The 24,862-nt window shown below is 60.2% G+C and overlaps 1 protein-coding gene across 1 annotated transcript in view; it reads left to right on the forward strand.

The window, feature by feature from the left end:
- PRDM16 (PR/SET domain 16) overlaps positions 1-24,862 on the forward strand; it is a 314,028-nt gene that overhangs the window by 250,107 nt on the left and 39,059 nt on the right. The window contains exon 4 of the mRNA XM_042996261.1: positions 18,766-18,900. Within this exon, the coding sequence (XP_042852195.1) occupies positions 18,766-18,900 (135 nt within the window). The remainder of the gene's footprint in view (positions 1-18,765; positions 18,901-24,862) is intronic.

Genomic DNA, 24,862 nt, shown 5'->3' on the forward strand with positions numbered 1-24,862 from the left:
GCCCCAGGAGTGGAGGGAGGGACCCAGAATCTGGGAGGCTGGCTGCAGCTCGGGGGCCTTCCAGCCCAGGGCGTGCAGGGGACGCCTGGTTCTCGGCCGGGTCAGGTGCCGGAGGCAGACGTCCGCCCAGGCTGCGAGGCCGCCACCTCCCCTCACGGCGGTGTTCGAGGAGACGCCCGAGCCACGGGCTGGCGTCCCAGTAACTGCGGTCCCCTCGCCATCCCTGTCCTTTGACAACTGGTTTAACCACCAACATGACGCAGACCGCACCGTCCCTAAGTAAACCTTCCGCAGGAAGGTGTTCATTTCTGGGGAATCCCTCCCCACATGGGAGGGAGTCGCTGGGTGCACAGCCCCGAAGCCTCGGGGCCGAGGAGTCCAGTGGAGCACCGGCGGGCCGAGACCTCCAAGTCCCCCCCGGGCCTCCCATGAGGCTGCTCTGCCTGAGCGTCGTGCGCGGGGGTGTTCGTTTAGGAGAGTGTGATCCAGGCTTTATGCTTTCAGAAGTGCGAGGCCCTGAAGAAGCTCCCCCCGCCCCAAAAAGGCCCCTTCCAAACAAGCCTCAACACTGCCTGGTGGTTCTCTTTAAAGGGATTACAGCCGCCCCACAGGAATGCTCAGGAAGCTGGATGTTGGGATTAAAATCCTTTTGGAGAAGGAAGGGAGGATGAGGAGGAGGAGGAGGAGGACGAGGAGGAGCGGAAAACCCCACAACAAACCAAACCCAGATCCATGCAGGTGGATGCAAAGCACCCAACTGATAGCAGGTGGTTCTGGGTCTGAGACCAGCGCCCAAATGAGCGTCCTGGACCCGATGCAGCCCAAGAGCCCCTCAGAAGCACGGAGAAGCTGTGTCTCTCCGGGGCAGGGGCGTGGTTTAGGCCACAGGGGCCCTGAGCGCGGGAACTCCCAGGTGACATTCAAAGAGGCGCCCCCCCCCCCCATGGCTGCCACGGAAGGGCACAGAGCTCAGAACGGCCCACGCCCCCGCTGTCCTCGCCTTGGCACAGAGGCTCCTTTGCTTAAGAAGCGTTTGCTCCCGGTGTGAGGTGTGGGGCACAGGTCTGCGTTGTAGGTGGTTTGCTGGTTCTCTGGGGCTCCTGGTTCGCCCATACGTGGATCCCAGAGAGCCCCGCACAGCAGCCCTCGGAAAGCTCACCTTGACCTTGCCGCTCAGGAACATGGAAGGGCCTGGCGACGGCCCGGGAGGTTATCGCACTGGGTCGCGGCGACCCCACCCAGGGTGCTTCTGGATGAGGCTGGCAATTCATTTCCCGACTCCTTTTCTAGTTCAGTCCAGGTTAACAGAGACTCCAGAATATCCCCTGCCCGAGCCGGTCCTGCCTACCCCCCTCGCCTTGGCAACAGCCTAGTAATGACCCTGTGCTCCCGCAGTCGGCCCCCTGGCGCAAGGGCAAAATTAAACCGGGTTGATGGCGACATCGTTACTTGCTGCCCAGGCTCTTCCTCCCGCCCCCCTCCCCACCCCCAGCTGCCCCAGGCAGCCGGGTGGGCCTTGTGGAGACCAGACCCAGGGCACAGTTTGAATTATCAGGGTCCAGCCGGGAGCCCCAGAAGCCCGACACGTGGGCCCACTCCTCCCTGAGACCCGAGAAAGACACTTTGCTTGCTTGTTAGGGGAGCGGAGTATCCCAGGGCAGATCAGTCCTTCCAGAGCACCGTTCTTCTGACCCCCGTGCCTGCTGCGTGCAAACCAGCAGAGTCCCAGGGCCGGGCCACAAGTGGCGATGGGAAGGGAGGAAACCTGCAGGGTCCCCACGATGAGCAGGGCTCCACTCGGCCAGCGAGCAGCTCGGCCAGTGGGCAAGGCCGCGAGGGTGAGGAGGGGTCGGAAGCAGCCGGGATTCAGCGGACTGTAGGCTCCGTGCGGGCCACGCGGGAACGCGGGGGCTGGGCTGCCGAGTCAGCCATGACCCGAAGACCTTGGGTGGCCACTCAGGGGGACTCCCGTTGGATTCCCATGAGCTCAGCCCTGCAACCCCTCCTTTGCCCCCCACGCAGCCCACGCCGAGCCCCAAACCCCCCAAGGACCTACTGTGCAGGCCACCAAGGTCACGGGTGGATCAGAGGCAGTCCCACGTCCGAGGTGGGTCTGTCTGTGCTGGGCTCTATGGGGGCGGCCGACCCTCCCAAGGGCTCAAGGGGCAGAAAGGGGGTGTGAGGCTGCTCTTGGGGAGGAAGGTGGGAGACTTGCTGGTAATACACGGGCCCCTCCTGCTCCTTCCTCTTCCCAAACCCTGAGGCTGCTCCCCTCCCCGCCCCTGCTCTGCCCAGCCGTGCACCAGGAGGGCCCCCGGGTCGGTGGCACCCCTGAGGTCGGGCGGGGAGAAGAAACACGAAAGGCTCCGTGCTGGAGCCCAAATGTGGCCGTGATGTCAGCCACAGGCCAGAGGCATCAGGGCCCGGAGCTGCCACCACTCACACAAGTCATAAATCCCGCCTAAGTGGCTCCTGTCACCTCACCGAGGCCTCGTTTCCATTCTGCAGCCACTGAAGGTGATTAATGAGAATTATCATTAACGCTAATCAGAGCCGTTTGGAGGAGGCCGGGGTGGAAGGAAATGCCCTTTGTGGGGCCGCGGGGACGGCTCTGTGTGCGCACACGTGCTTGCTGGGGGCACACGCGCGCACACGAGGCCGTGGGCACCCGTGCACACACGTGCACGCACAGGACACGGCTGCGATGCTGGCTGGTGCGAGAGGGTCTGGGCAGATGGGGAGGAGCCGACGCTAAGAAGCAGCCTGTGCCTGGCGTGAAAGGCGGGCTCCCCAGCGGCGCTCGCGGCCCAGAACACAGGCCTCACATCTCAGCCCGGCTGGAGGGAGTTCTCTCCCCTGCGGCGAGCTCACGCAGGACTCAGCGTGCTTGGCAGGTGCGTGCAGCCTGGATGGGCTTGCACAAAATTAGAGCCCGGCGTGCTGGAGGGCAGGCACCCTCCGTGGGTTCCGTCTTCCGCCCCCGGCGCACGGCCTTGGCCACCGCACTGGGCCCCCGGCCGCCCACTCCCACCCCACGACACTGGGGATGTCCCCTTCCCGCCCATCTCCGAGGAAGTGGCAGACCGGGGTTCCATCCTCGCTCGGGTGGGGGGGTGGGCAGTGTGGCTTAAAGATACAAAGTGTCCTTTTATTGGGAATATCAATTCAGAAAGGGGCTAGTAGTAAGCTGAGAATATTTGGATAAACTTAGGACTAAAAAAGACCTTTTGTTCCCTCGGAGAAAAAGGCCGCTGCACCACCCTGGGCTCGCTGGAGCTGTTCCAGAAAAAACCGAAGTGGGAGCAGAAAAATGATTAGGGCGTCTCGTGAAGGATCTTTAGGTTGAATGTTTATTAGTATTTAGTTTATTTTATTATTAGAATGTGTGGTTACCATCCTGTTGCATAATGCCAGGCTGTAAACGTGTCTTCGCACACCGGCCCCGTCCACCCCAGTCACGGGCTCACAAAGGGGACGCTGTAGCACTGGGGGCAGCCGGTGGGGGGGGGGGGCGCGTGTGTTATTTTCTCTGCTTTGTTTATGAGATGTCGGCCCGTTAAGGAAGGGGCATTTGCCTTCTAGTGTTTGCACTTGGACGAGCAAAGGGGTCTCTGCAGCTGGGGGATCTGGCCGTCCCAGGAAGGGGGTCCCCACCGACAGGAGGTCGTCCTCGTGGATGGCGTGGCAGGTGTGGCTCGGGAGGGGTCTCTTCCGGCGGAGAGGAAGGTCAGATAGCCGCATGCTCTTGGGTTTGCTGGGAGGGTGGGGACCTTGAGGGAACCTTTCAGGGGACCCTCGAGTCACCTGACAGCCAGATGGCTTTTCAGGAGCCACCAGGACGTGACGGGGCCCCAGGACCTCCCTGAAACGGCTGCGCCCAAGTGTCTGTCGTCCAAAACGTGCGTGCAGCCCTGCGGTCCTCTGATTTCGTGGCCGTGTCTCAACTTATCAGCTCCTAAAAGCAACTAGTTGACTCTCGAAGATTCCCGTGAAAGGACATCCCTCCAGAAGCCAAAACGGGATGAAAATCTCAAACCTAATGTGAATCCTCATCCACCCAAATGTGAAAAGAAAAAGAGCTCCCCCCCCCCACCCCGCTCCCCGGGTGAGTAGGAGGTAATGTGGCAAAGCTGGAGAGAACCTTCACTCAGAGTTCCACGCCCCTGCCCTGCAAATGAGGTCTAATCCCTGTCTGCCCCTGAGCTGTTCACTGGAACGTTCCAGGATCTGAGTTCCATGCAAATCCTGAAATCTCTCCACCGACCTCTGCAGAAAACCCAAAGACGGAGATCTTCTCACGGGTGGTTATATAACGTGAGGCCCCCTGGCCTCCAGAGGCCGCCTCTGTGCCGTCACGCCCCAGGCGGTGGGGTGCGGTGACAGCCCGGGGAGCACTCGTCCTAAAGGCACATCTCCGAGCATCCCCCCTGCCCCACCCTCCCCGGAGGCCAGGACCTGGGACGAGGCTCCCTTTCCAGGGACGCTTCTATGTGCCAGGCGTCCCCAGGGGCCTTGTCCAGGACCCCAAATGGGAGGCCTTCCACGGAGCTCTGGCGTGACCCGTCCTGGAGCCCTCCGTCACAGCCAGCCTCCGAGACTCGGAAGAAATACATTTGACCACAGGGAGTTACAACAGGCGGCTGCCTAGGACTGCCCCCCAGATTGTGCCGCTTTGCAAATCTTAAAGAAACACCCAGAGAGAGCTGAAGGCTGTGCCGTGGGGTCACTCAGCCGGGGATGCGTTTCACAAACACACCGGGGCAGTGGATGGTACCTGCAAAATGCCAGCTGCAGAACCCCGGGCTCCGCCTGTATCTGTCAGCCGTTGTCCGTGGCTCCGATGCGCCCCTCGGGATTTTAAGGTCGTGTTTTCAGAGAGAACTCCTGCTTCCGCTATGGAATATGTACATAAATGTAAAGTACGGGCAAAAGTGGAAGGAGTCGTGTACTTTATTCATTTTTTATTTAAAAAAATGTTTTTGTGTTTTATTTTATATTTGAGAGAGAGAGAGAGAGAGAGAGAGAGAACATGAACAGGGAAGGGACAGAGAGAGAAGGAGACACAGACTCCAAAGCAGGCTCCAGGCTCCGAGCCGTCAGCACAGAGCCCAACGCGGGGCTCGAACTCATGAACTGTAAGGTCACGACCTGAGCCCAAGTCGGACGCTCGACCGACTGAGCCACCCAGGCGCCCCAGGAGTTGTGTGTTTTGAAATAATTACGCTTCTGAAGTTGGTTTTCACAATTTGTAGCTGATATGGCAACTGAATCACTGGGGTGGGAAGTGAGGGTACTTATTTTAAATGTTTCTATCCTGTTGCGTGTTTCACTATGTCGTTAAAAAATTAAACTGGATAGTCAAACGAGAAAGCCTCGTCTTCAAAACAAGGCACTCGGGAAAGAGTCAAAGTTGGGGTTATTTGTGCTGAAGGAATAATTTCAAAATAATCCTCTAGAGGGAGGACTGAACAAAAATAAAATGAAAGCGAACTGGTATATCGTTTGGAGAGTAAGGTAAGGGGTAAAGGAAATAATGCATCTGAAGCACTGAAGGGCTGAACCTCCTCACAGAGACAGAGAATCTTCTAGAAAAGAGCCTGTGCCCCAACAGAGAGAGGGACCGTGTGCCCTGAAGAGAAACCCCTAGCTCCGTGCCCTTTCATCCCTGACCTCCGAGGGACCGCTGAGGACCTGCTCGTCCTACCAGAGCGACCCCGAACCTTGCTGGCGTGGGGTGCTGGTGTGGGGCGGGTGCAGGCTTCGCTGGGCCACCGCCGCGGTGGGCCCGGCTCTGGCAAAGACCCCAGGGGCCTCCGGGGAGCCCAGCTCTCCAGCACCTCCAACTGGAGGAAGTTTGGGGGTCCCGGCCACCAGAGGGGGCCCCGCCATCGAGCCCCCGGGGTGGCCACCGGGAGGATTTCCAAGGAAAGTCTTCTGATGCATAGCTGTTCTGCCCGGCTGTCGGGGAGCCAGAGATCCAGAGATCCAGAGAGTCAAGAGGGACCAGAGACCCGCACCTGGCCCTCGCCTGGGAGAGCTTCTCTGAGCCCCGCACCTGCTGCAGGGCCCCGCTCAGGACAGCTGACCCGGGAGCCGCCCTAAGCCACGCTGCGCGACTTTAATTAGGTGGGCAGGGTGTTCCCTTTCCCCACGGGTATATGTTCACATCCTGACAGCATCCATAGAAACAGATCTGCCAGAATAAGTCATATATTCTTATATCACTCAAGGGAGGAAAGCGAATGCGCCCTCCCATCCTTTGCTTTTTTCAAGTAAAAAAAAAAAATAATAATAATAACACAATAGCAGAATCCACAAAGAAAGATCCCCATTAAAATGTTCCCAGGCTCTTAAACACCCCCGTTTAAATTCTGGGTAATCGGCTGCATTGTGCTGTCCCCGGGAGGGGCCGTGGAGTTGGTGGGTGCCATTCAGGACCATTTGTGTCATATAAATGCTTGTGATTAGGTTTTTAATAAACCGTTTCGATTCTATTTCCTGGGCTTGAATAGATGCTTGAACTTGGCTGGTGTGGACCTGAAAGGGATCCAGGTAATATCATTGTGGGGGACACACTTTTAATTCCTTTGATATATTTCGTCAAAGGTGACTGGCCGTAGGAACTGGCTGGAACATGGGGAAAGAGGGAGAGCTATTGAATTTAATTGGTCCCATTTGTCATTCAAGACTGACTTTGCCCACCTCTGTCTATGAATCATTTTCAAACTTGCCGATCGGACCAAATGTGCCCACAGCTTGGGAAGGAAGCCGGCTTCGGGCTCCCGGGGAGACATCTCAGGCCGAGCTCACGTCCAAGGGCAGGCCTGGCGTGCGGCTCAGGGTCCATCACCGAAAACCTGGATGGCCTCTGGCCGGGATGATAGCGCCTGAGAATCCAGGACCCGTGACACCCAGAAAGCGGGTACTGCCCCTCCCCATCTCTGTCATTCCACATCTGATACGCGGGGACGGCTGGGCGCGAGAGAAAGGATGGGCCTGTTGGATTACAGTTACGGGACCCCGGGGCCTCTCCCCACTCATGCAACTAGACGGTGGCTGAGCTCTGGGTGCCCTGGGAAGCAAGAAATCCTAGGAGGTAGAATCATTTCAATCAACCGTTCGGAGGAAAAGCGGACCTCCAGTCTCCATGAAGCCAGACAAGGTGCAGACCCAGGCCCGGGGGGGTATTCTGGGCCTGCTTGGGAAGGGCCCAGAGTTGCCTATTTGTAAGGCATCCAAAGACAATAGCAACTGCACCAGAAGCCCTCTGCCAATGACCATTTTTGTATGCCAAAGAGTTACAAGAGGTGCTCCTTCTGGGACAGGCAGGTATTTGCTTAGGTTTGGCCTGTTGAGATTTGAGCTATTTCCAGGAGCTGATCTCAAAACACCGCCCGATATGGAAGGTCGTGAGTCATGGTACTTCTCTGGACTGATGCGTCCCCAAGGAGGAAGAAGGATGGGCTTGGAGAGACTGAGTCAGCGGCAGGGAAGGCACTAAATATACCCCACCGGCTCTATCCTGGCCGCTGCCCCAGCGTCCTTGAACACCTACTGTGTGCCAGGTTCCACAGGGTGTGAGCCCGACAAGTTAGCGTGGCCTCTGCCCTGGGAAATAGGATGCTGTCACGTTGACTAGGGGGAAGTCGTACTGTCACCCTGGACCCAGGAAAAACTGTAGCTCTGATTTCCAGCAAGGCAGGGCAACGAGAAGGAGGGTGTGTACTTGCTTGAGCAGAACCCATGGAGGAACAAGGAGGAGGGGTCGAGAGTGGGACAAAGGGAGATGAGGAAAGAAAGACCCACTGGGCAAAGCCATATGGAATATGGCAGGAGGGAGAGGTCTCAAGTGCCCATTTTGTCTCCTAAGCATTCATTGAGCACCCATTGTCTGCCTGGCTCTGGGAATCAGATGAAACCCTCAAAGCTCTCATCATCCAGGGGAAAGAAAGGAATCATGTGGACAAGACAGTCACAGCCCACTGTAATCTGTACTGTGATGGGGCAGGGACTGTGAGGACCCCCAGAGGGGCCCACCCTGATGTGTGGGATCAGGGCAGGTCTCCTGAGAGAGGCGTCCCTGTGTTCTGCTGCTTTACATCTCCTGGATGGATGCTCCCTTATATCTCACTTTGGCAAGTGGAGGAAGCCAAAAGTGTCTGGACAGGTCTGGAAAACTGTGCCTCATCCATTCATCTATCCATCCATCCATCCATCCGACAGTCCACTCATCGATCCATCCATCCATCCATCCATCCATCCAACAGTCCACTCATCCATCCATCCATCCATCCATCCAACAGTCCACTCATCCATCCATCCATCCATCCATCCAACAGTCCACTCATCCATCCATCCATCCATCCGACAGTCCACTCATCCATCCATCCATCCATCCATCCATCCATCCAACAGTCCACTCATCCATCCATCCATCCATCCATCCAACAGTCCACTCATCCATCCATCCATCCATCCATCCATCCATCCAACAGTCCATCCATCCATCCATCCATCCATCCATCCAACAGTCCACTCATCCATCCATCCATCCATCCATCCATCCATCCATCCAACAGTCCATCCATCCATCCATCCATCCATCCATCCAACAGTCCATCCATCCATCCAACAGTCCACTCATCCATCCATCCATCCATCCAACAGTCCATCCATCCATCCATCCATCCATCCATCCATCCAACAGTCCACTCATCCATCCATCCATCCATCCATCCATCCATCCAACAGTCCACTCATCCATCCATCCATCCATCCATCCATCCATCCATCCAACAGTCCATCCATCCATCCATCCATCCATCCATCCAACAGTCCACTCATCCATCCATCCATCCATCCATCCATCCATCCATCCAACAGTCCACTCATCCATCCATCCATCCATCCATCCAACAGTCCATCCATCCATCCAACAGTCCACTCATCCATCCATCCATCCATCCATCCATCCAACAGTCCACTCATCCATCCATCCATCCATCCATCCAACAGTCCATCCATCCATCCAACAGTCCATCCATCCATCCATCCATCCATCCATCCATCCATCCAACAGTCCACTCATCCATCCATCCATCCATCCATCCATCCATCCAACAGTCCATCCATCCATCCATCCATCCATCCATCCATCTATCCATCCATCCAACAGTCCACTCATCTATCCATCCATTCATCCAGCCAGCAATTCACTCATCCATCCATCTGTCCAACAACATATTCATCCACCCATCTATCTACTCACCTACCATCTATCCATCTATCCATCCATCCAACCACCCACCCATTCGTCCATCCATCCATCCATCCATCCATCCATTGGTAGAGATGCTCGGTGAGCTCCAACTGAACACCAGTCCTTGGCAAAGCTCTGGGGAAGCCTTAGTTGTTCTTGGCCACCATCCTCAGGTAGAAGACAGGTGAGAAGGACAGGACCAACCAGGGTGTGCAGCACTAGTCCCCATAGGTCATGAAAGGAATGAGGCAGGCAGCCAGGACCCATTATCCAACCTGTCTGCCCCTTTCTTGCTGTGCAACATCAGGCCAGTTACCCAACTCCTCTCTGTAAGTTTCCTCATCTACAGAAGTGCCTACAACGGTGGCTGCCCCTTTGGGTGGATGTGAGCCTTTCGTGACTCGGTGGGGAGGCTCAGCAGTGACTACAGAGTCAGCGGTCTGCAGGGGGGTGGTGGCCGGAGGGGCATGTTGCCTCCGCATGATGGGGAGCATGGTGGGAAGGGCCAGGTGGGCAGCCCCTGTAGAGAATGTCTGAGGAAGGGATGGGAAGACTGCGCTTCTCTCCACCCAGACGCGTCTGGTTCTCTGAGAGGTGCTTCTGGAATCACTCCTGGGTGCAGCCTGCATGCATGATCGTCGTCCGCAGAGACAGGGATGGACCCGGAGGGTCTGAGGACAACCAGGCCCCGGACCTCAGAGCGTTCTATCCAGGTCACGGGCTGGAGGACGCACAGGTAGCAGCCGAGCAGACAGAGCTGGGTGAGGAGGCCCTGGGGGCCCGGGTGGGCTTCTACATGGGCTTCCACTCCGGAGGCTTCTGTCCAGACAAGAGCGCGTGCCTGGAGGTCTCCAGCACCCCTGCCCCCGCAGGCTGCAGCAGCTGTGAGAATTCCTCCCGCACCTGCCGGGGAAGGGGGGGGGAGTGCGCCTGTTCACAAGCTCTGCAGTTTGTCACCCTCTATGTGGCCAGAGAAGGGTTACAAATGTGACACCTCCCAGGGCCTCACATCAGCCTGTCGGTGGAACCGCTTCCTGTGAGCAGACCCCGGGCTCCCACCCACCCTGGGCAAGGACGCCGCCACAGGCGTTTGGTTTTGGTTGTTTGGGCTTTTTTTCCAATCTTTTTTATGATCGAGAACAAAACAGAGGTGTCTCTTTCAGAATGTCACAGCTGAGCCTGCGGTGCAGGCAGCCCTTCGGCTCACAGGCTTCTGCTCCCGGCCCAGCTTCAAATCAAATTAGGGTTTAAAAAGACGTTGGGGCTGTTAGCATCGTAACCACAGCAGCCCGAGGGGCAGGGGCAGGAGGGTGTGGGACTTGCAAGCTGGGCGGTGGGGCGGCGGTGGGGAGGGGGCCTTGCAAGCCAGGCCAGGACCCGGCCTTCACCTGTCCGACCCTCGGTGGCCCTTCTTGGCTCCGCCCTTCCCTGGGCCTCAGCCCCCCAGTCAGCCTCCAGGCCCAGCAGCAGAACCACTTGTGAAATTTCCACCCAAGCTGGGGCCGAGTGGGGCTGGGACCCTCCGCGCCGGTGTTTGCCGGGGGCCCTGGCGGGACCATGCTTCTGCACCTGGGCGCCCACGAGACAGGTGTCGGTGTCCCCACGGCGATGCCGGGTCAGGGTGGGGGTGCACACGGGGACAGAGCGTGTGCACCCAGATCATACCTGGGTTATTTGAGGTCAGGAATCTCAGCAAGACCGGCTCTGGCAAGCGGCCTCTCTCGTCACACCAGCCGGCCCCGCAGAGGTGGGAAGGAAGGGAGGCCCGGGTCTACGGGGCCTGCTTTCCTGAATCTGGGTTCAGCTGAGACCCCGTCTCCATGCTTATGAGAAGTTCTCCCATAAGGCCACGGCAGTGGGTCGGTGGATGGGTGTGGTGGGGCCCAGCTGCCCTGTGGCTGCAGACGCCTGGGGCTCGGCCCTGGGGGTGAGAGCGGGTGGGCCATCGGCGTGAGGAGCCCACTCCGTCCAGCAGAGAGGGGGGCGGCAGGGGCTTCGTCACAGGCAGACAACCCAGGCGTCCCCACGGGGACGGAAGGCCAGTCCCGGTGTGGTGCCCCTGACTATCCACAGGGAACGGACAGAGCAGGCCCCAGGCCCCAGCGCCCCAGGCACTGATATCAATAAGTCACCCCGCTGTTTCTCCTGGGACCCTCGGGAGAGTGTGACCCACTCTGGTGTCCTTCTGGGGTTGGCTAGGAGGGAATGGCGTGTGCCATCATCACAGATCGAGGTGGCCCCCAGGCGACGTACAGGCCCCCCTGCATGTCAGCGCCGGGCACGTCCCTCGGGAGCTCCGACACCAGACCCTGGGGTCCCAGCTGTCTCATGGGAAGGGCTGGGTGACTTTCTCACTATTGCGCCCGCCTCGATGTCCCCTCCCACCTCCTCTCCACCCGCTCCCAACACAACCAGGCAGTCATACACGGGGCGTTCACCTTCTGGAATACCTTCCGTTCGACCTCAATGCAGGACACCTTTGGGGAGGACGCATCTGTAGACAGGGTCCCCACTACAGAAATTCAACGTACAAACGACATCACAGGTGAAAGTCTTATGTCATCCCAGCAATGACATCTGAAGACAGAGCCTCTGGGCAAAGTCGCCCCCTGGGAGTGGCCATAACAGCCTGCACCCCCATGGGGCGGGGCAAGCAGAGGGGGTCCTCGGGACTCCCGCCCATCAGCCCCTGGCTCAGCTTGCTGTTCTGGTGCTGGCGGGTCTGTGACGAGGACCCTCTCCTGCTGGGGGCCGAGGCTGGGCCCGGGGCTCTCTCTGTAGTGACCAGGGGCTTTCTCTTTGGGGACACCCTGAGAAACTCCAGAAAGCCCACCTCCTGCACAGGTGGGCAGCAGGGCTCCTGAAGGGAGACACACACCTGTTTGCTGGATGTCCCTCTCCTACTCACAGCCAGAACTGATTTGTCCCCATCGGGGTCCTGGGGCCCCTCACTGAAGATTCCTGACTGGCCAGGGGACGACTTCCTCACCAGCCAGAAGACCCAGGAAAGAGCCCCGCTTCTGGCCGGTGCCCTCACGGTCCTGTGCTGGACAGAGCCCCCCAGCCTAGCGCGTCTCTGGAGAGCCCGCGGAGCAGGTGCGGCCAGCCGGAGAAGCAGCCGACCTGATGGCCACAGCCATCAGTAGCCAGAAACGAGTCCCCGCGGCACGCACACACTTGAGCGCTCTCGGAACCGGTGTGGGCCCGGGGCTCCGTGCTGGGTGTGTGCAGCAAGCTTCCAAGAGAAACCAAGTGTCCCTCACAGTGCACACCACGTGTGCAGGGAGCCAAGGGCCTCCACGCACGCAGCCAGAAATCAGGAAAGAGGATTTCTAGCTCCAAAGGAGGGACTGAGTCAAGACGACCCGACAACCCCCGTGTTGTCGAGTTAGGAATTATGCGATTTCAGGGCAGGACAGGCACATACAGGTCAGAGTCCAGCCCCCCTCTGAGCACCCTGGAAGGACGGCCACCTACACCTTGAATCCCCCCAGTGACGGGGTGCTCGCCTCTCCGCAAGGCCCCTCGCCCGTCCACGGGCTGCCTGCGGAGATGTCCCAACGCCACCGCCACCTCCACCACTGCTGACCACTCGAGGGGTTTCTGTCCCGTTATTCCCTTGGACACTTACAAGTGCTGGTCCAAATCCCCAGTCTGCCCGTGTGCTCCTCTCGGGTCAGGGCTACAGCCCATGGCCTGGGGACAAGATGTGCGCTCGGGAGGAAGCCCAGCCCCCAAACAGCCCCTCAGGCTGCAGAGTGTGGGGGGACCCCCAGAGCGAGGTCACATTCAGGTCACAGCAAGGGCCAGTGACCCCGGTTCTGCTGCAGGCAGCTCAGGGAAGCCCTGAGCTGGAGACACTTCTCTCGGATCCTTGAGACCAACGACCTCGGCCCTTGTCTTCCCAAGACACGCATGGGGAGCCCCCTCCAGCTGCTTCCAGAAAACACCTCTCTCACCATGAGCTTGGGAGCCACGCTGGCCCTTGCCCTGGAGAACTGGCTTCCGTGAGATACCTGTTTTTCCTGGAAGCAGCCCCCTTCTGCCCGCCTCTCCCCTGCTCCTTCCACCCCCTCTCCACCTCTCCCTTCCCTCCCTCCTTCTCCATCCCCCACCTCTCCTCCCTTCCCCTCTCCCCCATCTCCCCTGCTCCCTCCCTCCCCCTCTTCCCTATCTCCCCTGCTCCCTCCACCCCTCCCTCCCCTCTCTCTCCCATCTCTCCTGCTCCCTCCACCCCCCTCCACCCCTCCCTTCCCTCACTCCCCCTCTCATCCCCGCCTCCCTCTCAGCCAGAGCAGGTGGGGACACAGGCCCATGACCTGCCTGCCAGGACTCCTGTCTGCTTGTGTTATGACCCCATGCTGTCAGCCACATTGCTGGTCAGTGCTTGGTCATATCACCACTGAGCCCCAGAATGAGAGTCAGGACAGGGGATTTATGAGCTCATCCAGGCTCCCTCTGCACCCGGACAGAGGTGTTTCCAGAATGCCTTTCCCCCACCTCCTTCCGTCACAAGAATGGACTTTCTGTTTTAGTTACTCATGGACCCCATAAATCGTAACCACGCTGTGTGTGTGTGTGTGTGTGTGTGTGTGCGCACACGTGTGTGCATGTGCCCGCATGTGCCTCTGGACAGAAATGAGACCCCCACGGCTCTGGGGGTCCTTAGAGAAGGGGTCAGGGTAGGAGGAGGCCCTCTCCGGTCCCCCCACCACTGTCACGGGTGGACACCATGCCTGGACTTCGACGGGGCTACCTTACGGCCACGGGGGGGGGGCAGGCTCACAGTGCCCGCGCCTTCCTGCATGCCCCGAGTCCATTAGGCGAGCTGACGACAGATGCCTCGGCGTCCCCCCTGCACGCCCGGCCGGGTCCGTGGCTGTTGCACGTGAGGGAGCCAGCCCAGCAGAGAGCCCACAGATTAGAAGTGCAGGAAACCTCAAATGATGTGCAAAAAAAATTGTCAAGGTTAAAAGAATTTTTCCATCCCTTTGCTTCATAACTCAGCATTTCTGATGGCGGTGATTTATGAGCGAGGGGAGCTGGCAGGGGGACCGGGGGTGGGGGGGCCTGTGAGGCCGAGTGGGGGGACGGACAGGAGGCAGCTGCCGGGAGAGGCTCTGGGATCCCCGAAGCTCAGCCCCGAATAACGCGGAGGAAGGCTTTGGAGTGGGGTCAGGCAAGGCAGCCGGATGGCAAATCTAGAGACTCGGCCCCGAGGCCCCCCAGGCCGCTGCCTACAAGGGGGCGGGGGCGGAGGGGCGCAGCGGGGAGAGGCCGGGGGGCTGGGCCCCCTCCCTCCTTCCCTCCTCAGGCATCGCGCACAATCAGGGGTCAGCCGCTTGCCGCTCTCGCCCTCCCGCATCCACTTGTAACTGTCTCGGGCTCCAGGAGCCAAGGCGGGTGAGGGGTGGTCTCGACCTGGCCTTCCGGGTGCTGGAAGGTCTCACTGTAGGAGAGGCAAGGGCAGGGACCTGTGGCCTCCTGGGCCTGCTTTCTGGACTCCAGGACCCCGTGGGCCTTTGAGCAGGCACGGAGACCCTCCCTCCGGTCCCTGCCTTGGCTCCAGAGCCCTGCGTCTGGCTTCTGTCTCCTCTTGCGGCGAACCCGGCAACACCAGCACCTGCGGTGACCGGTACGGGGCCGCGCAAGCACAGACGGAGACCTGAGCCCGCAGGGGCTCTCGGGGTGGGCTTCCCAAAGGCCCAGCTCGTCCACTGCAGAGGCCCTGCGGGGAGGACGGAGAGGGGAAAGGAGCGGAAGCCAGAGGAGACACGTGTCTTCACCCCGTTTCTCCCTGCCTGGGGTCACAGAGGGCACGGGCCCATCCACACCCCAAAGCAGAGCCAGGCCTACAGTGTCCTGCCCGCCGCGCCGGGGGCTCAGGCCCCGGTGAGGCCCAGGTGAGGCCCCACCGCCCAGCCGCGACGACAGACGCAGGCCTGGGCCCTCCCACCACAGGGGCATTGCAGGTTCGGGCCCCAGACCAGGACTCGGACCTTCTCTGGCGGAAGAGGTACCTGATGCTGCTCAGAGGTAGAGCTTCAGGGAGGAGTCCCCTCTGACCCGCAGGACCCGCCAGGAGGTGACGCCCACCCTGTGACCACCCAGATGGTCAGGGGTTGGGGGGACAGGCCTTCTGGGCTGAAGGGAAGGGGCACTTCCCAGGGGGCACCAGGAAGGAGGGCTGCTGGCCCTCCAGCGTGGAGCCTCCCCCACAGGGACAGGGACGGCTTGGCATCCCGTGCGGGTAAGCAGCCAGCCGTGTCCACGCCCAGACGTGCTTGAGAGGACGGAGAGGGCTGCCTGGCACGGGGAAGGCTCAGGAGAACACGGGCCACGTGCCAGCACCTGCCCGGCTGTCCTAAGGGAGAGAGAGAGGTTGGTTCCACGAGGACCCAGAAAGCTCACGGGAAGGCTGGGGCGTCCGCGCCGAAGGCGTTCCCTGCCCGCAGCAGGACCGAGGGGAGACCAGGCCGCCGTGGGGGGACCGAGGGGAGACCAGGCGGCTGGCTCCAGGTGTGCACGTGGGACTCAGGCGTGGGCTCAGGTGGCAGTGTTGGACCGACAGGTGCCGGAGGGCGACGGACAGTCACTGCGGTCCAGGCGCCCTGCGCTTTCCCTCATCTGCCCCCAGGACAAGTCCTGTGAGCACCCGGAGGGTCAGACTCACTCTCTGGGGGGCAGCGTGGAGCCACCCCCGCGTGGCATGGAGCTCCCCTCGCGGCAGGCCAAGAGCCCCGAGGACTGAGCCTGCAAGGCGCAGTGCAGAGTCCCAGCCCCCAGAGAATGTGCTCTGCCTCTGGGACCCACATCCCAGGACGATCGTTCCCAGCCGGGGAGGCGGAAGGCGGCGGGGGGGACGGGAGGGTGCAGCCGTGGAGGACGGTGGCAAAAAAGGACACAGATGAGCGAGGCCCCCCAGGGAGGGTGCGTGCAGGGGGGAAGCGGGGGCCTCTGGGGGTCGGTCCTGTAGGCTCCCTCGGGGCCACCCCCTCGCTGGGGCTGGTTTGTCTTTTCCCAAAACATGTTGCTGGTTTCTCAGCAACCACCTGAGTGGCGCCTCACACGCGCACGCGCACACACACATTCACACGTGTGCACGCACACGCACAAGCATACACGTGCACATGCAAATGCACTTGCAACATACAAGGCACACATAAGCACACGCGTGCACACACGCACATGTGCATGCACACATATGCACACTCACACATGCACGTGCACATACACGCATGCATATGCACACGCACACACGTATATGGGCAAACTGGGTGAAGAGGGCTTCTAAGCACTTAGGACAGTGGTTACTTGGTTAGTTGGACGGATGGATCAGTGTCCCTCTAGCCACTACTTGGGGAGACAGACCCAAGCCCGTCAAGGTGAAGCAACACCCTTGAGGCAACAGGTCAGCCCGGGGGCCGCATGGGCAGTGGGGGCAGAGGCCGCAAGGGCTGTGATGGTCCCAGCAGCCTGTGCCCTCTTCGCCATCCCCAGCCGGTGCCACGGGTGGGGTCGGACAGAGACAGTGGCTGTGGGGGGGGGGCATCACAGGGAGCCCGGGCCCCCGGAGGGGGGTGGGGTGGGGTCCATGGGTCTTGGCTGCTCGGCCCCTCTTCCTCCTGTGACAGAGGAAGGTGGCAGGACTGCCCCTTCAGTTGACGTGCCGCTAACCACAGGTTTTGCTTTGTGGGTCTTTTCTGCGGGTTTCCTGCAGTTGGGGTAGGAGGCGCAAGGGGGGCCCCTAAGAGGCGTTAGCGCCCGGAGGGGGGCCTCTCCCGCGTGGGCCTGCACTCCCATCCCTGCCGGCCAGCCCCAAGTGGCCTCCCGATGCCGGCCTGGAGCCAGCCATGCCCCTGCGCCCCCTGGCACCCCGAGGTCCGGCTTCTCTGCGCCACACCGCCCTCCAGCCCCACCCCTCCGTCTCTCATCTCCCTCCTCCCCAGGCCCCCCGGCCTCTCTTCCCTCTCTCAGAATTAGGCCCATTTGGTGAAAGCCCCCCCCAAAAAAAAAAAAGAGAATCACAGAACCGTGGTCCCTGGATTCGGAGCCTCCTCCAGATCAGCCTCCAGTGACGTCAGCAAAGCTGGGCCTGAGCTTGTCTGCTCCGAGACTTGTCATTTATGGGAGGCACTGCTGGTGGCTCCAGGAGGGGCTCCAGGCACCCCCACGTGCAGAGGGGCAGACGGGACAGAGGCAGGTTCCGCGTCTCCCGCGGCAACGCGCCTGCCTCCCGAGATCTCCGTTTCCTCACCATCAGAGGCCAGGCGGGGACCTTGGCCGTGTAGAAAGTGTCTGTGGACATTTGGGGAGCACCTGAGCTGCTACAGAGCATCCAGAGTTGCTGGTCAGAAGCTTCTGCGGGCCTCGGCCGGGAGCTGCCCTTCCCCGGGCTTTATTGTCCAGAACGGGCGCTCAGGACGCCCTCCGGGGGAGCAGAGGCCATGATGCTTGGAATCAGCCTCCTCTGTCTTTGCCGGGACAGGCTGCTACCCCCTGTCCTGACTTTACTGGGTCCTTCTGACACCCTGTTCTCATGTCCCCTGCCCACTGGACGCCCCTTCCTACTTTGAGGCTTCAGCCCCTCCCTCCTAGGCTGTAAGACCTGGGGCTGCGCTGCCCGGGAATTTGGTCCAAGATGCCGCTGGCTTCCGTGGCTCTGGATTCAGAACCCCACGCAAGCACCGGACGGAGCAGGGGTGAGGATGGGAGGGATTCTGCTGCAGGGGCACCCCTCTCCCGGCGGGGGACAGCATTCAGGTCTTCTAGCAAATGACCCCCTCGGACGCACACACCCGGAGAAGCTCCAAGCCCTGCCCGGCAGGGGCTTGTGCAGAGACCCGCGGCGGGGACCGGGTCAGTGACGCCGGTCACACGTGCGTTGGCCGCTGGGCGCGCCGGGAGAGGCCGGGCATCTGCGGGCCCCGGGTGTCGAACGGAAACTTTTCACCTTTAAGAAAACTGAATGCTTTTCTTGCTCTCTTACTTTCAGGGGGATGTGCACGCCGGTGTGGGCACGCACGCACACACGCCTGCACACGCACACTCACGCCGAGTCCCTGCGGTCACACACCCTGACAACACCTTTACCTTCAAGAATGTTTTTCTCCAGCCCAGCGCCCCAGCTCCCCTTAGCAGAGGGCTCTGTTCTTAGACACAGTGGCCTCCGCTTTCTCACGTGTGGGGCGGCTCTGCAGGGGGTGGGGGTGGGGGGGCGGGCTGTGCAGCCCCTTTACTGCCAGACCAGGGCTGCAGTCTGCTCGGTGAGAGGAAGGGCCGTCCTCCCGTCCCTCCGCCAGGCTCTCAGAGGCTCCTGGGACGGGCAGCCGGGGGGAGGTGGGGGACAAGGACGTCGCCAATGCCCAGGGGGTCTGCTGAAGTCCAGACGCCGACTGCCTTCCTACTGGGCCCAGACGGCTGGTCCCTCATTGGGCAGTTGCAGGCTGTGTAGACCAGCACACAGGATGTCTCTGACCCTCCTCGGTTCTCGCTCTCCCCGACAGATCTCCGAAGACCTGAGCACGGAGAAGCTCTGCATGGAGGCTGCCCCGGCGGGGTCCGGCAGCTGGCTCAAGTACATCCGGGTGGCCTGCTCCTGTAATGACCAGAACCTCACCATGTGCCAGATCAACGAGCAGGTGGGTCTAGGGCTTGCACACCGGCCCTCGGAGTGGCTCCTGGGGCCTCGGCGCCCAGAGAGATGGTGGGGGTGGGGGGTGCCGGGGCGAAGGGGCAGCCGGGCCCTGGCCTGCCGCGGGGCAGGGAGCTCCGTGACACCCTGTGGCTGTTCCCCGGGGCCTTCTGTTGGCAATCCAGTTACGCACGACTGTCCTTGCGGCTCTGCTCGGAAGTGTTCTCTGGGGGGTCGGCACCGCCCTCCGGGGGTGCCCTGGGAGCCCCTACGGCGTCCCGGCCAGCCTGCGGAGGCCACTGGCTCCCCTGGCCGACAACCCATCTTTCTCCTGAGCCGGGTGGCCCTGACTTCAGCCCCTGGCCCCAGGGCCGGGACGCCTCACTCCTGCTGCCAGCCCCCCTGGGAGGCCAAGGACCCCGCTCGCTCGGCACGCTGGAGCCTCACTCGCCGTGCTATTTCCACGCCACCCTGGGAACGCAGGCACCGCTGGCTCTCATCGTTCATGGTGGCCGTCCGGGCTGAGAGCCGAACAGGACAGAAGATGCCATATGCAGCCCCCACGTGTCCCCAGTGCTGGGAGGTCCTATTCTGTGTCTTTAACTACAAGTTTGCAAATGGCCCCTGAAGACTCCCCACCCCGGAGCCAGGCCCCTCGGCACGTCTCCGCTGCGTTCCCGGAGCAGCGCCGGGCTCCTGGGGGTGCCCGGGTGCCCGACCCGGCCGATCGAAGCAGCGTGAGCTTGCCGAGAATATCTTGGGGTTCACGGGAGATTTCATCTGCGAAAGGGATTCCTCTGCTTCCAAAACTGTTTCCGGAGACCACATAACAAAGACTACATTCTCCCGTCGCCTGTGCAAACCATTAAAAGTGGATCGAGGCTCTTGACCTCAGAGAAACGGTTTTGCATTAGGAAACACAGAGAGCACGCACCAGGGAGGTCCCTGGGACCCCCGTCAGCTGCCCCCCCTCATCCACTCAGGCTCCTTCTCGGCCCTGGGGCTCGGCCTGGATTAAGCCCTGGACACGAGCTGCCACCAGACGCGGCAAAGTTGGAATCCACCTCTGCTCCTGAGACGACTACAGCTCGTAGCCAGAACCCAGCATTTTGAAAATAAGGTGGTTTGGGTTGTTTGTTTTTTTTTTTTTTTTCTGATTGCAAAAAATATTGCAGAAATTGAAGCCAAAAAGAATAATCCTCAAAAATTAGAAGAGAACTTAAAAAAAACAAACCACTTTTCCTTCCTCCAAATGAAAGTGAAATCTGAGTGACGGACGGTCAGATCTAGGCACGCCCCTCCTGTGCGGACCGCGCGTATCCCCGACCCGTGTCCGGAAGCTGATGGGCAGCGGAAGGAACACCGTGGGGCCGAGCCCCGGATGGCACTTCGCGAGAGGCAGGATCCAGAGTCTCCATTTAAGAAACATGTTTGCTGGACCGTTTGAGCCAAACTTTAGTAGCAAAGCAGGTACCTTTTCATGACAAGCTTCTAGAAAAGCACACAGATGTGTCATCAGACATCTTTGTGTCCTTATTAACATTTCGGGGAAGTGTTTCTGCCAGCTCCACATAAGGGTCCGCGTGGGACTGACTGCTCTGTAGCAAAGTCTTTCCATCTCCTTCCACCAGGGAACAGGGATACTTTCGGCTGGGGTGGAGTGAGTCTTGAACTCCGGCTGTTTCCCTTAACCCCATTGAGGGGGGGTGACCGGTCCCGACGGCTGGAAACACCGGTTGCTACAGAGCAACAGGCTTGACCTGGGTTGGAGCTGGAATAAGAACGTCCCTGAAATAGTAATAATAAAACAAAGATTTTTGAAGACAGGCTTCTCTTTGAGAAGGAAACATTACACGATAGTAATGGGGTTTCTCAGATGTCCATAATCCCAAGAGTTTCTACCAGGATTTCCTGGCACTTATGGACACCCCAGCCCCCGCTGCACACGCACACACACGCACACACACACACACACACACACACACACCGCTCTCGACAGCACGGACGTGGAGGGGACAGCGTCCAGACTGAGAATCTAAGAGGCATAAGGCAGTGTGGGTTTTGCCAGATGGTGCTCAGAAGCCCGTCACATGACCTCAGCCCTGGTTTTGAGAGGACGAAGAACCCTGGGCAGGAGGGGGTCTCGGGGGCACGAAGAGAAAGTCCCTGAAGTCACGGCTCCCCGAAGAACCGAGCTGGCAGCTCCGAACAGGAGACCGTGTCCTTCCGAGGGAGCCACGCGTTTCTTCCACGGACTGCGGCTCCCATGGCCGTGAGCACAGCCCTGCCTCCAGCTTCTCGTTCATGCCACAAGGCCCCCTCTTGGCGCCCTGTGGCTCTGACGGCCACCTCTGTCCCCCTCTCTGCAGCTCCAGACGGCGGAGCCCAGGGCAAGAGAGGCCACCATCGGGCCATGGATTTCCTCCTGGACTCAGCCCTATCCACTAAACAGTGGCGAGCGGCTTTCACAGACGGTCCTGGGCCAACACAGGCTCTGGGGTGGCCGGTCTGCTCCGGACAAAGTGGCCACGGCCTACGGCTGGGGGCTCCAGGTCTGTCTCTGGGTTTTTGGAAGTGGTCGGATCACAGCCGTAGACTCTGGAGGGCCCTGATTGACCTTTCCCACTTAGCATAAACGGAAAGCAAAGGGGAGCCCACGGGCAGCAGAGATCCCCGGGTAGCATGACCCTCCCCCGGCCCCGGGCGACCTTCACTCCCCTCCCCCTGCCGCCCGCCAGCCCCTGCTTTTCCTTCTGGAAAATCTGAGACGCTCAGATCACCCCTGGGTGGTTCTTTCTCCCGCAATTATGGGCACACGAGTCGGTCTGAAACGCTGCGGGAGACAGACGGGGCCTGTCCCTGGATTTGTTTTAACGTTAAGCCCGAAATCAAGAGCTTGGAAGTAAACGCGCCCACCGGAGGGAGCAGAGAGGGGCGGAGGCCTGTTCACGGCGCGCCGTCTCCCCGTCCCCACCCGCCTCACCGGGGCAAGGATGCTGGGGCCCGACGTCAGTGGCCAGCGGGGCCGAGGAGGGCGTGAGCCGGTGCTGGGGTCACACGCAGATGTCGGGGAGCACGACTCGGGGGCTCCGATCGTCCCCGCGCACGGAGGAGAGCCCCCGGGGCCCATGCTGTGCGTCCCCAGGGCCGGCCTGGCGGCAGGGAAAACCCAACAGCACCAGCAGGTTTCCCGGGGCACAGCCAGCTCAGCCCGGGCACCGGGGCCGGGTCTCCCCGAAGAGGAAGCAGACAAGCTTGTTAAAGAAAGGCATTTCGTTAGCAGATCAGCCGGCCGATAACCACACAGCCCCGCGTCCAGGAGAGCCAGCGCTTGTGTTTAATGAAAACCTGGTGCTCCCGGGCCGGCCGCACGTCGGCCCGGCAGCTTCTCTTTTGCTTTCGCTTCCCTGCCCTCGATGCGGGACCCCGCCGCGGTGGCCGGTCGGGGCGTGGAGACGTCCGCCGGGGCTGGAACCCGCAGGATGGCGTCCAGCACGGGTCCCCCGCCGCCTCTGCTCCCACCCCCCAGGATTTTCTAAATTAAACCTTGTAAATGGATTGGCCCGTTTCAGTGGCAGCTCCCAAACAATTAGATACAATTTCCCCCTTTGAAAGGAGAAGGGCAGGGGATTCATTGTAGCGTTTCTTGGCCAGTTTACAAAAGACTTAACATATATATCAAATTCATTGGGAGTCCGAAAGCCGTGGAGTTCTGCGGTGCCCTCTTCAGAGCAAGCTGACCCTGTCTTCGGGAAGGAACAAGACCTAAATTCGACCACGCCGGCACAACACCGGCCGGAGCCCTTGTCAGAATTTCCACTCTTCTCCTTCTTGACTGAATGGGGTGCTGGATTAGGAGAGCCACGTAAGAACGGTGGGGACCACGTTCCCCAGTAATGTGCGTGTGTAGATACACACGCTCTCCAGCCCCGAACCGTACGACGAAGGAAGAGACAGACGTGCGGGACTTTTTCCCACGTTTGTGCCGCTGGGAAGGAGACGGCACAGCGGCAAGACCGGAAAGATTCTCGGACACGAGTTGCTTCAGCCCCGCGTGGGAAGACAGGAGCGTGGCAACCGCCAGGCACGCCAGGCCGTGTCCTCTCCCCGGCGGAGGAAGGAATTGTCTGCCTGTCCCTGGAGCCCGAGCCTGCCGTGGGGGCCCGACCCAGACCCGCTGTCCCCGCGGTCCCGCTCGGCTCTGAAAAGGCACAGGCAGGCCTCCGCAGCCCCCCGCGGCTCCCGGAGCCCTCCCCGCTCCGGCTTGGAGCACCGCCTGGGTGGCTTTTTAAACTCCAAGTGCTCAAGCCCTCAGGCAGCCTCAGGGCTCTGGTGTCCACAGCCCTTCCCAGGCAGAGACTGCCCACAGCCTGGGGACCTCAAGGAGGAAGGACACACCGCGGTGTTTCCAGAGTCCGCGCCGGAACCGCCTTGCCTCTTCGGGGGTCCCTGAGAGGAGAATGCCCAAGGACCGGCGTCCCCTGTGGGGACAGGCCAGAAGCGGACCGGCCATTCCACTCCCCCTTGCTGCTTCTCTTTTGTGAAAAGCCCTCGCAGAGCCCCCCAGAGGCCTTCACAGATCCCGCACAAAGCCAAAATCCGGGATGCAGGGAGGCTTTCTTTTTGCGATAAGCACACTGAAAGCGATGTTGCCCGCGTAACTCAGACACTCCTTGAAAGGTCCTCAAACCGTCAGAGGGGGAGAAGCGGTCCCGTGCACGTGACCACTTTCACCTTTCTGAGCCGTCCGTTTGCTCCGGGCCAGGCAGAGCCGTGGCCGTGGCCGAGCACCCCGTGCAACCCGGGGGCAGCTTCTCGTAATTTCAATCGTAAAACCCCCAGATTAAGTAGGAATGACAATCGTAGAACCTAAGTCGTCATGTTCGAAAGCAGTATCACCCTCGTGAGTTGATTTGATATTTAAAAAAAGATACTTGAGGAACTCAAGAAGCTGTCTAAAAGTGACATCTATTTTAAATCTGAAATATTTCTTTGTCTTAAAGAACGTTGGGGGGAGGGAGTGACGTTTGTTTTCGCGGAAGGGTCTGAATGAGCACGGCCTGTGTGAAATCGACTGTTCTCAGGCACTCCTCTCCGCCTTGTGTTGGGAACGTGGGCTTATTTGTCCCCGAGCTCCGTCTACCTGCAAGGGGCCCGCTCCCGTGTTGGGAGAGGGACGAGGGGGAGGAGAGGACCCACACTCAGGGCCACCACCGTCCCTGCAAACAGAGCAGAGACATTCAAACAGGGACCTAACCTCAGACCTGTCTGTCTGGCTTCGGTATTTTGAAAGCCGTTTGCGAGCAGACGTTTATTGGCTCCCATGAACCCAGCTGTTGTGACTTCCCCAGCTCTCAGATCCTGAAACCAGAGAGAAAACTCCAGCTGGGCCTTGCCCAGAGCACGGAGACAGGGTTTCAGCCGTGCAGGGCTGCAGCTGTTGAGGGCGCGGGTTTTCGCTGCTGTCACAGACACAAACCTTTTTCCTTTTCCCGCGGTGGACGAGGCACCACAGGGGAGGGTTTCTTTTTCCTGGAGGAACAGGCCTCTCTCCCTCCTGTGAAAACGAGTGCTCAGCCCGTCCACATGGCAGGTGGGGCCCTCGGTCTGAAGCCGCCCAGCCGCCGAGGGGCACACGGTGAACGGGAGTCGCCCGCCCACTTCAGGAGTTTTTAAGGGGCTACAGAATCATGTATTACAGGCCCCTGCGGAAGGGGCCGGCCTCCGCACCATAAATGCGCAATTTGTAACGCCCCCAGAGGCCAGGAGCCGCCCAGGCCTCAGTCCCACCGAAGCCTGCGCGGCCTTTGTCCTGGGAAGTCAGCAGAGCCTGAGGACAAACGACCAGGAGGCGGCTGGCTGATAAGGCCTTTGTGCCGGTGGGAACAGGTCATAAAAACTCCAGAGCCTCCCTCACACCTCCGTGCCCTTGGCAATGGCATCGGCTGAGTTTGGAAAAGTTTGCTCTG

Source organism: Panthera tigris, chromosome C1 (assembly GCF_018350195.1).
Source record: "Panthera tigris isolate Pti1 chromosome C1, P.tigris_Pti1_mat1.1, whole genome shotgun sequence".
NCBI lineage: Eukaryota > Metazoa > Chordata > Mammalia > Carnivora > Felidae > Panthera > Panthera tigris.